This window comes from Bos mutus, chromosome 11, assembly GCF_027580195.1.
Source record: "Bos mutus isolate GX-2022 chromosome 11, NWIPB_WYAK_1.1, whole genome shotgun sequence".
NCBI classification, from domain to species: domain Eukaryota; kingdom Metazoa; phylum Chordata; class Mammalia; order Artiodactyla; family Bovidae; genus Bos; species Bos mutus.
The window spans coordinates 5,679,391-5,693,932 of record NC_091627.1 but is presented as its reverse complement, the minus strand read 5'-3'; the positions used below and the strand labels follow the sequence as shown (position 1 = coordinate 5,693,932).

The window sequence follows — 14,542 nt, the reverse complement described above, 5'->3', positions numbered from 1 at the left end:
TCTATTCACCCCAGTCCTTGATGAGTGCTGCTGGGGGGGCGCCTCTGGGAAGGGGTGGTCTTGCTTAACCCCTTCTGAGCCAGGCTCCTCCCTTAGTCCCTGGCAGTGGCTCTGAGCAGACTCTAGACGCCATGGGGCTAGAGAAGGGGGGTTGCAGTGTCCCCTTCATTAGAAACCAGTGGGCAGGAATTCCCTGGTGGTCCGGTGGTTAAGACTCCACGCCTCCACTGCAGGGAGCCCAGGTTTCATCCCTAGTCGGGGAACTGAAGATCTGTTGTACATAAATAAATAGAAACCAGTGGGCAGGGAGGGGAGTTCCATTCTGTGAGGCCAAGAAAGCCTCTAGAAACCCACAGACCCCCTAAATGGGTTTCCTCACATTAAGGCCGGAATCCTGGGTCCGTGTCACTGTCCCTGAGCTTAAGAGGGCTTGGAGGCTTCAATTTACAGAAGGAAACAAAGAAGCCACTGAAGAGGGGGAAAAAGAATACTAGAAGCAAACACTGGCGGTATCATCAGCTGGTTCATTTATGGGTTTCGGGTTATCAAATAATAATGATGACAGTAATAATTGTGTGTCAGAGGCTGTGTATGGCTGCACTGAATTGTGATGAAAACCTGTTGAGATCAGAGTCATGTGTGCCCATTTTGCAGGTGAGGAGGTTGAGGCCCACGGGTGCCCAGCTTCACATGGTCAGTAAGTGGTGGACGTGAATGCAGGTGGATGCTTCATCCCTGGGCCGTGCTGCCTGCACCGTGGAAGAGGCCGCACCCCAGTTCCCACCCCAGGACGTGCTCGGTGGCCCCCGCGCAGGAGCCCGCCCGTCTTGTGCGGGGTCTGGGTTCAGGCGTGGTGACCAGGTGCTTGTCTCGCCCCTCAGGGGTCTGCCTGTGTGGCCACCACACCGAGGGCCCGTCCTGTGAGCGCTGCTTGCCAGGTTTCTACGGCAACCCCTTCACAGGCCAGGCCGACGACTGCCAGCCCTGCCCGTGCCCCGGACAATCGGCCTGCACAACCATCCCAGAGAGCGGAGAAGTGGTGTGTACCCACTGCCCGCCGAGCCAGAGAGGTGAGTGCCCGGGGACCCTGTCTCTGCCAAAGCTCCAGGAGTGAGTCCTGGGTCCACAGATGAGGGAGGCCTCACTTAGGGGTGTCAGGCCTGACCTTTGGGAATCCTGAGTCTCATAGTCTGATAGCCAGGGCCGTGGGCTGATGTGGGTTCCTGGCAGAACTTGGACCACTGAGCATATCCAGGTGGGAGTTTGGAAATCGTCGTGTCCAGCCCTTCCCCAACCCACAGAGCCTGGATTAGTAGCTTAAGACGGAGCTCTGGAATCTGTATTCCTGTCATGTTCCTGGGAACATGGGAATTCCCAGGCAGTCCAGTGGTTAGGACTCGGAGCTTTCAGTGTCGTGGGCCTGGGATCGATCCCCGGTCGGGGAACTAAGATCCCACAAGCTGTGTGGTGTGGCCAAAAAAACAAATGTAGAAACAAATAAATAAATAATTTTAAAATGTCTCCAGGTCATGTGTGATGCAAAACTCCCCCCTCCCCAGTCCTCTCCCTGTTCCCCATTCCTGCTCCAGGAAGCAGAGTCATCCTAGACATCTGATCGTTTAAAAAAAAAAAAAGTACACAAGAGCTTTATTGAGATATTATTACTATACCCCCTGACTCACCCATTTAAAGTGTGCAATTCAATGTTTTTTTTTTATATTTGCCGTTACTGATTTTTCAAATTTTAGCAAAATACGCATAACTTGCCGTTTTGACCATTGTTAAGTGTACAGTTCAGGGCCTTAAGTACACTCACAGTGCTGTGTAACCATCACCGCTATCCACCCCCAGAGTTTTTTATCATCCTAAATAGAAATTGCAAGCCCATTAAATGATTATCCCGTAGTCCCCCCCCCCCGCCCCCTCCTCTGGCACCCACCGTTCCAGTTTCCATCTCTCTGAATGTGAATATCCCAGGCACCTCAGGTAGGTGGACTCAGACGATATTTGCCCTCTGTGTCCGGTTTGTTTCACTTGGCGTAACGTTCCCGTGATCTCAGATACCTGGTTCTACATTTGGGACCACTCTGAAAGCAGCTCCCTTGGGACTGCCCTGGCGGTCCGGTGGTTAATACTGCATGCTTCCAATGCAGGGGTTGCAGGTTCGTTCCCTGGTCAAGGAGGTTCTGCATGCCATGTAGTATGGCCAAAAAAACCCTGAAAGCAGCTCCCTGACAGCTAGCAGGTTGGGGAGGTGCTCCAGAGCAGGGATCCCCAGGAACTGCAGGAGTGAGGTCCCACCTCAGGACCCTGCCCCTCACCATCATGCTGCTCCTGTGTTTCCATAACCTTCCCCACATTCCCTGGCTCCCCACCTGTGGCTTCCCCCAGTCTACAACTCAAGGGGACTCCACTCAGTGAGAGAGGGCAGACAGAGAAGTTACCCAAGGGAGGACTTCCAAGGAGGAGGACACTGCTGTGCACAGGAGGAGCCCTGGGAAGAATGCGAGGGTGGACATTAGGGCTTTGTGCCAGCTCACGTCTTTATCACGCCAGCATCCTTCAGGTCCCGCCAGAGCTCAGCACACAGGGGACTCACCCACACAGTCTGGTCCGGGACTGACCGTGGTCAAGTCCTGATCCTTGCCTGCCTCGCTTGCCTACCACCCTGACCCCTCGCAGCTGCCTCCTGCCCGGGGAACTGTCCTCAGCTGGTCCCGGGTGGATGGCAAGTTAACTGCAGGGACCACATTCTTCATCACTGGCTTCAATCTGCCCCTTGGCCATCTCACTCCATCTCTGTTTCAGAGTTTCAAAGCCAGTCTACCCTCTACCTTCTGAACTCCATTCAGATTTTTCTTTTCCTTCCTTTTCTCTCTTTTGTCTTCTCCTCCTTAGTCATCCACTTCTCCATGTTCAAGGTTGCCTGCCTTTCATCGCATTAACTTGATTTCCACCTTAGTGACAAACTTTGAGGATGTCGGGAGCCCACAGCTGTTTTTCACAATGACTGTAGCTACTTTTTAGATTATAATTTAAGTAATACTCATTGTAACCAATGAGTAAATTGTTGGGAAAAGTGTAAAGGAACATGAGTGCCTGCAGGCACGAAGATCATTTAAGATGCCCACCATCCTACCGCCCCCAGGTCCCCCATCGTCTGTTTCATGTGGATATGCACAGAGAGGTAGGCATGTTTACCAAGAACAGGCTGACACTGCATGAAGCCCGTGGAACAAGGATGGCCCTTGATGCCTCATCTGTGTTCAGGGTGGACTTCCCAGGCCATGACCCTCCAGAAACCTCCTCACACACTGTCTTTTCCGAGACTCACAGTAACCCTAGGGCTGGAAGATGAAGCCACAGCACCAGATCAAACCCAGGAAGCAGGGCAGGAGTAGGAAATAGACAATCCAGAGGGAGTTCAGAAGCCATGAGAAGCAGAACAGGCAAAGGGGCCGGAAACCACAAGGAAAAAGCAACCCCAGCTGAGGGAGAGAGATGGGGGAGGGGACGGTGACAAGGAGGGTGGCAGTGATGTTGAAGATGGAGGCAAGGAAGATGACGACAAAGAGAGGGATGAGCAAGATAAGGGTGACGATGATGAAGACCATCAATTGATGCTAATGATGAAGGTGGAGATGGTGGTAAAGGTGACGATAACGAAGATGCTGAGTGAGGATGGAGAGTGATGCCCAAGGCCATGAGGAAGATAAGGGTCAAGATGATGACCGTAGCGATGAGAATGATGGGTGAAAATGATGACATGAGGTGACGTCCACAGAGCTTCCTTGGCGGCTCAGTGGTAAAGAATTCATCTGCCAACACAGGAGACGCGAGTTCAAGAAGATCCCACATGGTGTGCAGCAGCTAAGCCCGGGTGCCCCAACTATTGAGCCTGTACTCTAGAGCCCATGGGCCACAACTACTGAAGCCCACGCACCTTAGAGCTCTGCTCTGCAGCCAGAGAAGCCACAGCCACGAGAAGCCCTCGATCTGCGATAAGAGAGTAGGTCCCACTCTCCGCAACTAGAGAGAGCCCGCGGGCAGCCGCGAGGACCCAGCGCGACTGGAAACGAATAATGCTAAATCAGCCACGGGCGAGAAATCGACCAGACCCCGCATCATCCGGCTGCCACTCACCTCTGCAGATGAAGGTCGTGATGACGATAATGATTATGTGAGGAAGAGGATGGTCAAGGCGCTGATGAAGAGAATGGTGAATGAGGACCAGATGGCTAGGAGGGTGATGATGGTGAATGGGTAATACCAGCCACTGCTGCTGATCATGAACCATGTGCCAGTATCTGGGCTTAGTGCTTTGCTCGCCAAACCTTCTCAAGGGTCCTTTGAGGTTGCTGCCTTTATTGTCCCTGCTTTGCAGACTCGGAGTCCAAGTTCAGCAAGGCCCAGCGGCTCGCTTAAGACCACAGGGCCAGCTGGTGGCCCGGCTGGGCCCTGGCCCCAGGTCAGCCTGACCCCAGAGCCCGTGCTCCCCTCCACCAGGAGCCTTGCAGGAGCTCTCTTGGGTTCCCACCCACCCTCACCCCTCATGGACCCAGCAGGCCAGGCCCCTCGTTTCTGCTCCTCCACACAAGCCTTCTTTCCCAGGGCGGCGCTGTGAGATCTGTGATGATGGCTTTTTCGGGGACCCACTGGGGCTCTCTGGGCGCCCCCAGCCCTGCCAGCCATGTCAGTGCAGTGGAAACGTGGACCCCAATGCTGTGGGCAACTGTGACCCCCTGTTTGGTCGCTGCCTGCGATGCCTGCACAACACGACAGGTGCCCACTGCGGGCACTGTCGGGAGGGCTTCTACGGGAGCGCCCTGGCCCCTCGGCCTGCAGACAAATGCACACGTGAGTACGAGCCTCCCAGGCCCGCGGGGCAGGGCGGGCGGGCTCCTTCTCCACCAGGTCCAGCCGGCTGTTCTGCAAGGCTCCTGTGCAGCCTTAGGCAGGTTACTCACCTTCTCTGTTGCCTTGCCAAGAAAGTATAAGGGTTTGTTTTCTTCTCCAAGGTTCTTTCAGCTTCGGGATCTGATCAACTCTGACCCTGTGACTTTTTTGTTTTTTTTTTTCCTGCCCGGATGGTTTAGCACTGATCTCACGCTCTGATGTTGGCACCTGAGACTGTCCCAGATGGCCTGTGGCCCTCATCATTTTGTCCCGCCCCTGGGCTTCCAAGATGCTCAGCCCTCTGGGCCTTCGAGGCGTGCACCAGCTTGTGGGAGGCTTCCAGGAGTGGCCCAGGGAGAAGCTCAGCATTTGTGCCCCTGCTCCATGCAGCCCCTGTCGGCCTCTTGTTTTAGGGGGGCCCAGGAGAGCAGACTCAAGTGACTCAAAACAGTGGGAGCCGGGTCGGCCCCTGACCCCCACAACCGAGTTTCTGGCCTTCTCTGCAGCCTTGTAGGGGGCTCAGAAGGGCCACCCGCCACCATGGCCATCTGACCTGTCTCTCCAAGGACATAGAAAATGGGCTGAGACTAGCACCGAGCCCTGGAGCCTTTTTTCAGAAATGGCAACCCACTTCATCGTTCTTGCCTGGAGAATCCCAGGGACAGGGGAGCCTGGTGGGCTGCCGTCTATGGGGTCGCACAGAGTCGGGCACGACTGAAGCGACTTAGCAGCAGCAGCAGCAGGAGTCTGAGCTGAATGGGAGTCATCTCCCTGGGCTCCCCACCTTCTCTGCCTCTCTGGAACCCCCTCGAGGTGGAACAGATGATCTGCAGGGTGCCCTGACACCCTTTCCTTCCCCTACTCCCATCCCACAGCCTGCAGCTGCAACCCGGAGGGCTCAGTCAGTGAGCAGAGACCCTGCGACCCAGTGACCGGCCAGTGTTCCTGCCTGCCCCACGTGACCGGACGGGACTGCGGCCACTGCAGCCCAGGCTTCTATGACCTCCAGCCCGGGAGGGGCTGCCGGCGGTGAGTGGGGTGCAGCTGGGGTGCCCTTCCCCTGGGGGTCCCCCCAGGATGGAAGAATCCACCAGGGAGCCTCCAGGCCCACTGCCAGGTGCCGTGAACTGATGGGGGACAAGGGGACGATCCCTTGGGGGTCAGATTCACTGCCCTGCCAACCCAGGATTCAGGCCAAGAGCAGCCCTGAGGGACATCCAGGCGGGCGGGAGCTGGTTCGGGCTCTGCTTCCTTGCTCAGTAACTCGGTCGCTCTGTGACCTTTGTGGCCACAGCAGCAGCTTAGATAGCGTATTTAGGGAGCAGCGGAGGGCTCCAGGGACATGCCCCGTGAAACAAATCGGTTTCTTTCTGACCAGACTGTCTGTCTCATGCTTTCAATATGCTAATTGCCTTGTGATTTTCCAACTGAAAGGTATAGTCCAAGATGTATATATGAATATGTCCCCATACCCTTTTCGGGAGGTGGAGGGGGAGAATTTTGTGAGACTGTGCTTCCTGGGCTACAGCTTGGAGGAGACTGTTGGACACGTTCCTGCACAGAGAAGGGACCTCGTCCACAGAGGGCATGGTCCCGAGGCCCCATGCCAGCCTAAGATGACAGAGGCGGGGCTGGGAATGGCCTAGAGCTTGTCCCAGACCAGGGTTCCTTCCCTTCCCTTATTGTAGCTGCAAGTGCCACCCGTGGGGCTCCCGGGAGGACCAGTGCCACCCCAAGACCGGGCAATGCCCCTGCCGTCCAGGCGTCGAGGGCCATACCTGTGACCGATGCCAGCTGGGTTTCTTCGGCTTTTCTGTCAAGGGCTGCCGTGGTAAGGAAGCCGGGTCCTTCCTGGGCTGCCCAGAGACGGAGGCTTCTAGGAAAGAGGATCAGTGGGGGGATGGCTGAGCAGCAGGAAGGAGACAGATCGGATAAGGGGCAGGTCTTCTTGGAGTAGATGTGGGAACGTGGAGTGAATGAACAGAGCAGAGGAGGGGCGCAGAATCTAATCCTAGATGCTACTACTGACCTCCTGAGTGCCTGGGGCCATCAGATCACCTCTCTGCGTCTCACTTATACGTGGACTGCATGGCTGTCCTAAACCTGCCTGGTCCTCAGATCCCGGGGACACTGAAATAACTCAGGTTCTTGATCATCGTCTCCAACCTTCTGAATCAGTCTCCTGGGAAGGACCCAGGAAGGTACTTGAGCTGCCCACGGGGATCAGGAGCATCTGGGTGGCCAGAGTTGCAGGGCACCTGGGGGTTCTCGTGTGGGGTGGCCATCAGGGCTCCCAGTGCCATCTGCACACCCCTCCCCCAGACTGCAGGTGCTCCCCACTGGGTGCCACCTCGCCCCAGTGCCACGAGAACAGCACGTGTGTGTGCAGGCCTGGCTTTGTGGGCTACAAGTGTGACCGTTGCCAGGACAACTTCTTCCTCACGGCCAGCGGCAGGCAGTGCCAGGAGTGCCCATCCTGCTACGCCCTGGTGAAGGAGGAGGTGAGCCCTCCCCATCTAGGCCCTGCACAGGCCGGCTGTACCTTCTGTTCATTTCATGCCCCCAGCGAACGCCTGCTCTGTGCTGGGCGCCAGGAAGTGCCCACTTATCCTGAGCCCTTGGTCTTTCTGGGACTACCGGCCACCTCCTTCTTGTGCCCACCCAGCCATCTGGCTCAGCTCTCCCCTCTGCCCTTTCCCGGTTCCTGAGTGGACAAGAGAAAAATGGGCCCGGCCTTATGTCCTTCCCCCCTACCAGGCTGAGGTCTCACACTTACTCACATTTGGTGGGATGATGACACAGGTGGCCCTTCGTGGGGAGGGTCAGAGGGAGGGCGATGCTCATGCTGGAACACAAGTAGAACCTCAAGCAGGGAGGTGACGTGGAGCAGGGGTCAGGAGCATGACCTCTGGACCCCAGGAGCATGACCCCCAGCCCTGTTAGTTGTCACGTGCCCAGGCAGGTGACAGCCTTGGTAAGCTTCAGTGGGTCTCTCCTACTCCAAAATGGAGATGCTTCAGACCTGCGACCCCTTTCCTGAAATCAGTGAGGCCAGCTTTTGGAATGATGGTGCTGTAGAAAGATAGGATGGTGTGTGATGGATATTGGGTACCACTCCCAGCAGTGCCTGGGCCAGCTGCCCTAATCAAGCCCGTTGATACATCTGCAGGAACACAGGTGAATGTTCACACCAAGAGGGTAGATAAAGATCACAGGTAGCCTTGTTCAGAACATTTACACCATGAAGGGAAATAAAGATCATAGGTAGCCTTGTTCTAAGTGAATTCAGGGATTTTTTTTTAAACCTGATTTTGCCATCCTATGCAGAATGGAAATCTTTGAGGATTTTCAGAGCATTTTGGACTTCAGAATCAAGGAGAGAGCTTGGGACCTGTATCCCCCACCCCTTAGGGTGGTTGCAAGGTGAACGTGAGCTGGCGTGTGGCTGGTGGTCACTCACACCTGGCTCCTAGCAAGTGCTCCTTAAATGCATTTATTGTTCATATGATTGAAAGAACGGGGCTAGGAGATGGAGCAGAGTGCTCTCATTCCGTCTGCAAGGATCGCGTGTCTGCTCCATGCCAAGTCCTGGGGACATGGCAGGACAGACAGAAATCCTCCTGAGGCTTCCCTTCCCACCCCCCATCAGCAGGGCAGAGGTGTGATTGGCTGAATGCCAGAAGGCAACACTTGTGGGGATGGCAGGCCAGGAAGAAACCAACAGAGCTGTCCAAGCAGGACTTCAGGCCACCAGCCTCACACACCCTTCCCTCCCTGACCCCTCCAGGCTGCCAAGCTGAAGGCCAGGCTGACCCTGATGGAAGGATGGCTGCAAGGGTCTGACTGCGGCAGGCCCTGGGGACCACTGGAGATTCTACAGGGAGAGGCTCCACGGGGGGATGTCTACCAGGGCCCCCACCTGCTGCAAGGTACAGCGGGAGAGCAGAGTGGGAGACTGGGAGGCCAGGGGAGGGGGCTGACCGGTCAGATGCTCACCGTGGAGCCCCTCAGTGTGGCCTCAGGATGTTTCAAGGGCTCTGGGCTCACCCCTAGAACTCGCTTGCTGGTAGAGCATGTCTGACCTCCCCAGCTGGGTGAGCCCCTCCTGCCGTGCAGTCCTGTCACCCCACGGACCTCTCTTTCAGTATCCCTTGCCCTGTTGTACTTTTTAGCTTTGTTAAGATCAGCCTCTGACTACAGCCTCAGTCCCCATGTCCCCTGCACCACCTAGCCTATACCCGTAAGCTCAGTGAGGGCAGGGGTTGGGTTCATTCACTGAGTCAGTCACTCAACGAATGAACATCAAGGAGCTGTCCCAGGTGCTGAACAGGTAAAGTTCCTGCTGCTTAACTGTTGGCCACTTTGTTCACTGCTGTATCCCCAGCATAGAAAAGTGAAAGTGAAGTCGCTTAGTCGTCTCCGACTCTTTGTGACCCCATGGACTGCAGCCTACCAGGCTCCTCGGTCCATGGGATTTTCCAGGCAAGAGTACTGGAGTGGGTTGCTATTTCCTTCTCCAGGGGATCTTCCCGACCCAGGGATTGAACCCGGGTCTCCCGCATTGTAGGCAAACACTTTACCATCTGAGGCACCAGCACAGAAAGTGAATGGCAAATAAGAAACAAGACTGTCATTAAGTCGAGGTGAAATTTGGCCCTGGGACACTGATGGGGGCATCAAAAGCCAGTTGGTTATTTTGTCAAGTTTTATGTTCAAAAGCACCTGTACTCCTGCACCAGCCATGGGTGAGCTGAGCACTGGTTTGCAAGACTCACAAAATAGGGAGCTATCAGATGCTGTGCATTCAATGTCCGCTCTGAGCCATGCTGTGGATTACAGAGCTGACTTGGTGGGGAGGGTTTACTGTTCTCTCAGGTTCAGGAAGTACTCGCAGTGGCTCTAGAAGGCTTGGCTTCCTTCTAGTCCTTTGTCTGTGGCTGACTTTCTGCGTGGGGGACCTTGGGTCATGATCTGCCATCTCTGGGCCTCAGCTTTTGCAGCTGTAAAATGGGGGAGGCTCTTCCTTTAGAGCCAATGCTCAGGCCTGGTGGGGGAGTCAAGCTGTGCCCAGGAGTAGAGGCCACAGTTGGGGCACCTTGAGGCTGTGGGCTTTACTGTGAAATCTCGACTGCTCTGTGACCCCTGGGCTGGGGGCTTTCTGCAGGGGCCCAGGAAGCCTTCTTGGAGCAGGTGACAGGACTTGAGGGTGCTGTGAAGGCTGCCCGGGAGCAGCTTCAGGCGCTGGGCAGGAGTGCCCGCTGTGCCCAGGCTGGAGTGGAGAAGACCTGCATCCAGCTGGCGGACCTAGCGGCAGCACTGGAGTCCTCGGAAGAGGAGATTCTGCATGCAGCCACCATCCTCGCATCTCTGGTACCCTAGGGGACTCCCTCCCCAATCCCTCCCCTTGACTGAGCCTGGGGCATGTCCCTGCTTTGGGAGGCTCAGTTTTCTCATCCGCAGAATAGCGGGTCACACAGTGGCTCCTCTGCCCATTCAGTGAGATGATGTTTGCAAAGCACAAGGCATATTCCAAGTAGACAGTGAATGCCCAGCCAGTGGCAGGCATTGTTACTGTTGTTTCCAAGCTCTAGGGCTCTGCCCCCTGGATGCTGACTTTGCAGCTGGCTCTGAGCATTTATACATTAAGTGGCATGGCCCAGTTCTCCCAATAACTGAGCCAGATACAGCCCTGAACCTTCAGGGATGGGCCATCAGCTCCCTCTGACTTCCTTCTTTTCTCTAAAGGTGATTCCTCAGGAAGGGCTCGGCCAACCCACCAACTGGAGCCAGCTGGCCACAGAGGCACATGCCCTTGCCAGGAGGTGAGCCCCAGGCCACCGGGAGCTTGGTGAGGTCCTGTTCACAGAACCATGAAGGGAGACCAGCCCTTCTCCTGAGGGCTTCCAGGGTTGGGGCCAGCCCAGTTGAGGTGTCCCCACCCTGAGAAGTTGGAACCATTGAGTACAGGGCTGTATGGTTGGGGAGAGCTGTGCAAGATGCTCACAGCATCTCTGAGCCCAGAGACGTGGGGGTGGGATGCGGGTGGAGCTGCTGTATTGAGATGTAAGCCATGCAAGTCACCTGTTTAAACTGAACAGTTCAATGGTGTTCAGTATATTCACAGAATCATGTTATTATACCATCTCCACAGTCAGTTTTAGAACACTTTCGTCACCACCCCCCCAGAAACATCACTCTCCATTCCTCCTCACCCTCCCCAGCCCTTAGTAACCACTCATCTGCTTTCTGTCTCTAGATTTGCTAACCTGGACATTTCATACACATGGAATCATACACGTGGTCTTTTGTATCTGGCTTCTTTCACTTAGTGTAAATTTTCAAGGTTCATCGGTACTGTACCTTGTGTCAGTACTTCATTCTTTTTTTTTTCACAACCGAATAGTATTATTCCGTGGTTTGAATGTGTCACATTTTGTTTATCCAGTCATCTATTGATGGATATTTGGATTGTTTCATCCTCTGCCTTTAAGGAGCAGCTTAAGATCCTAAAGACACAAGGTCTGAAACAATGTGTCCCTTTGGTTGTACTTTATGGACGGTAGGTCCATTTTATGGATGAGCAAAGAGACTCAGAGAGGTGAAGTGACTTGCCTAAGAACAAATGGTTAGCAGTGGTAGAGCCGGATTCAAACCCAGGCTGTCTTGACCACTCTTTTCTGCGCTGTCTATATTAGGGTGACCGTATAATCTGTTGTCCAAGCTGAGATTTTACGTGTGATGAAAGGCCCCATTATACATTTTGCCAGGACAGCAGGCATAAGCCCAGTATAACAGGAAGAAGGGGCGTGGGTCCTCTTCCCATCAAGTCTTCGCTGCCTGCCAGGCACAAAGGGTAAAGGAGCCTGGCCCCCATGGCTGCACTCTGCGTGGGATGGCGAGAGGCCCACACAGGGGGTGTGGCTTTGCACCTAAGCCCCGCTCCCTGTGAGCTACTGGTAATGGTCAGGCGGGTATTTTCACACAGCCACAGGGACACCGCTGCCAAGATTGAGGCCACGGCTCGGAGGGCCCTGCTCGCCTCCAACACCAGCTATGCACTTCTCTGGAGCCTGGTGGAGGGCCGAGCAGCCCTGGAGGCCCAGCAGGAGCTAGAGGACAGGTGAGACCTCCCACGTGTGGGGCGGAGCCTGGGTTGGCTTCCTAGAGCCTACAGGGCCTGACCAGAGGCCAGTGGTTCCAGAAATGCCTGCCTTCCCTTGAGTCTTGATGTTCCCTGGGGTGGGGTGGGATGCCTGGGGTCTTGGGTCTGCTTGGTCGTGAGTTATAGGAACCCACTCATGCCTAGAGGAGGAAATGGCAACCCCCTCCAGTATTCTTGCCCTGGGAATCCCATGGACAAAGAAGCCTGGAGGGCTATAGTCCCTGGGGGTGGCAAAGAGTCGGACATGACTGAGCACACACACTCACGCCTGGGGGTGCAGCTCAGCCTCTGGAGAGAAGGGACGAGAAACGTGAAGGAGGAGGGTCCAGGTCAGCGCCTCCTCCCCCACCCCACCCCCACAACTTCCCCACCCCCACCCCAGGCCCCTGGGGAGTGCCTCTCAAGCACTAGCTTTCTTTTTGGCCCCTGATTCTCTGCTGAGGAGGGAGTGGCCCGCTCCTATCACCCTCATTCAGAGGGTCAGCGAAGACCCACCAACGTCTCACTGAGCCCAAGTGGACTTCGTAGATGAAAGACTCTGATTGGCCCAGCTTGAGTCAGGTGGCCCGTCCTGAACCAATCAGTATGGCTGGGCAAATCACATGACTCACTCCCAGAGGCAGGGGCGCTGGTTCTCTAAAAAGGGATGAGGGATGGGAGTGACCTCAGGGCGTGGCTTCCCTCTTAGCTCAGTCAGTAAAGAATCTGGCTGCAGTGCAGGAGACCCAGGTTCAATCCCTGGGTCAGGAAGATCCCCTGGGGAAGGAAATGGCAACCCATTCCAGTATCCTTGCTTGGAAAAAAATCTCATGTACAGAGGAGCCTGGTGGGTTGCAGTCCATGGGGTTGCAAAGAGTTGGGCACAACTGAGTGACTAACACTTTATTTCTCAGGGGTGGACCACTCCAGCAGTACCCTTGGTTGGGGGAACTGGCGGGGGGCAAGATGTGGACAGCTGGACCGGAAAGCTATCTTAGTTGACTGATTATAGCACTTTGGGGAAAAAGGCCCCCAGAGTGATCATGCGACTCAGGGATCTCTCTTTACCTGGAGACCAGCATGCCCAAGGTCACCCAAGGGCGTCAGGGCCTGGGCTGCTATCCCTCTGCCAGTGCCAGGCCTTTTCCTCTTGGAGATTCATCTAGAGGAGCCAGACATTCACATAATGTGTGACTCTCAAGTGGAAACCAAGCGGGAGCCCCTTCAGAAAAGCGTGATTGAATTAAGTGAATGAAGGAACAAGAATGCAGTGACTCTGTGGCCTTTTCATTCATTAGAAAGCTGCCAAGTGGCAGCCAGCTTCTGAGGCCAGCTGCTGGGTACCCACTCCACAGATGGTGGCTCTGCCCGGGAAGTCGCCAGAGCCCTCTTCCATCAGGGATTCCAGTGGGGGCAGGGGGTGCGGCCGGGACAGCGATCGGGAGGCACAGCCTGCACCCGCTCACAAGCCACCCTGCCTCTGTCTCCCCCCAGGTACCAGGAGGTACAAGCGGCCCAGAAGGCGCTGGGCACGGCTGTGGCAGAGGCGCTGCCCGAAGCTGAGAGGGTGCTGGCCGCTGTGCAGCAAGCCGGCGTGGCCGCGGCCCTGCACCTGGCCTCACCTTCCGCCCCAGCATCACCGGTCAGCTCGGCTGTCCTTGGAGCTCCGCGTTGGGTGGGAATAGGGGAGAATGTGGCGGCTGGGAAACCAGTGTGGCCCTGGCCGAGGCAGATGACGTGGCTTATTTTTAGCTCAATAGTGGTTGATTAAAAGATAGGGCACCTCCATGGCCTGGCAGAGTGCCTGACTGGCACAGAGCTCAGCCAATCTTAATTATTGAAAATAATATTAAGGCCGAGGCCCCTTCTCCGTCACCGTGGCATTGGCAATGACACCAGACAGACATGGAGTTAAATCCCAGCCCCACCACTCAAGGTCTGTGACCTTGGCCAAGGCCCTTCCCCCTCTGTGCCTCGGTTACTGTGTCGGATGGAGCTCACCCTTTAGGTTATTTCTGGGCTGTATCCATCACGGGCGGGGAGGGCATTCATGCCTCACCTCTGGATAAATCAGTTCATCATGACTTCTCAGTAATCCTGAAATCCCAAAACTGGGGAGCTGAACTTAAAAAAAAAAAAAAGACTAAACATATAGAAATGTATCTGGGACCCAGCTGGTTGGGACTGACGGGCCCCAGGCTAAATGCTCAGGGTCCTTGGTTCTCCCGCTGTGTATAAAAAAGGAAAACATGGGTAGTGATATGTCTGGCTCTGAGTGCTGTCCCAGATACTACTGAAGGTGTTAGGTAAGAAGCAGTCCCCACAGAACAGTCTGAGTTCAGAAGTACAGGTTATTGATCCTCTCCATTAACACCTTTCCCCTCCCCAGAGTAAAGCTAGACAAAGGGCCAGTTGGATTGGACTAGATACTGGTTTTCAGGCCCCTTATCCTTAAAAGGAGCCCTACCTCAGATACTCAAACATTCCTAGGAATCACTCTGCTTG

General features: G+C 55.3%; 1 protein-coding gene across 1 annotated transcript in view; it reads left to right on the top strand.

The window, feature by feature from the left end:
• The window catches only part of LAMC3 (laminin subunit gamma 3), a 67,856-nt gene that overhangs the window by 40,500 nt on the left and 12,814 nt on the right, over positions 1-14,542 (top strand). Inside the window, exons 13-22 of the mRNA XM_070378832.1 lie at positions 882-1,070; positions 4,612-4,857; positions 5,772-5,925; positions 6,585-6,727; positions 7,219-7,397; positions 8,684-8,825; positions 10,061-10,266; positions 10,642-10,718; positions 11,882-12,016; positions 13,532-13,679. Coding sequence (XP_070234933.1) covers positions 882-1,070; positions 4,612-4,857; positions 5,772-5,925; positions 6,585-6,727; positions 7,219-7,397; positions 8,684-8,825; positions 10,061-10,266; positions 10,642-10,718; positions 11,882-12,016; positions 13,532-13,679 — 1,619 coding nt within the window. The remainder of the gene's footprint in view (positions 1-881; positions 1,071-4,611; positions 4,858-5,771; positions 5,926-6,584; positions 6,728-7,218; positions 7,398-8,683; positions 8,826-10,060; positions 10,267-10,641; positions 10,719-11,881; positions 12,017-13,531; positions 13,680-14,542) is intronic.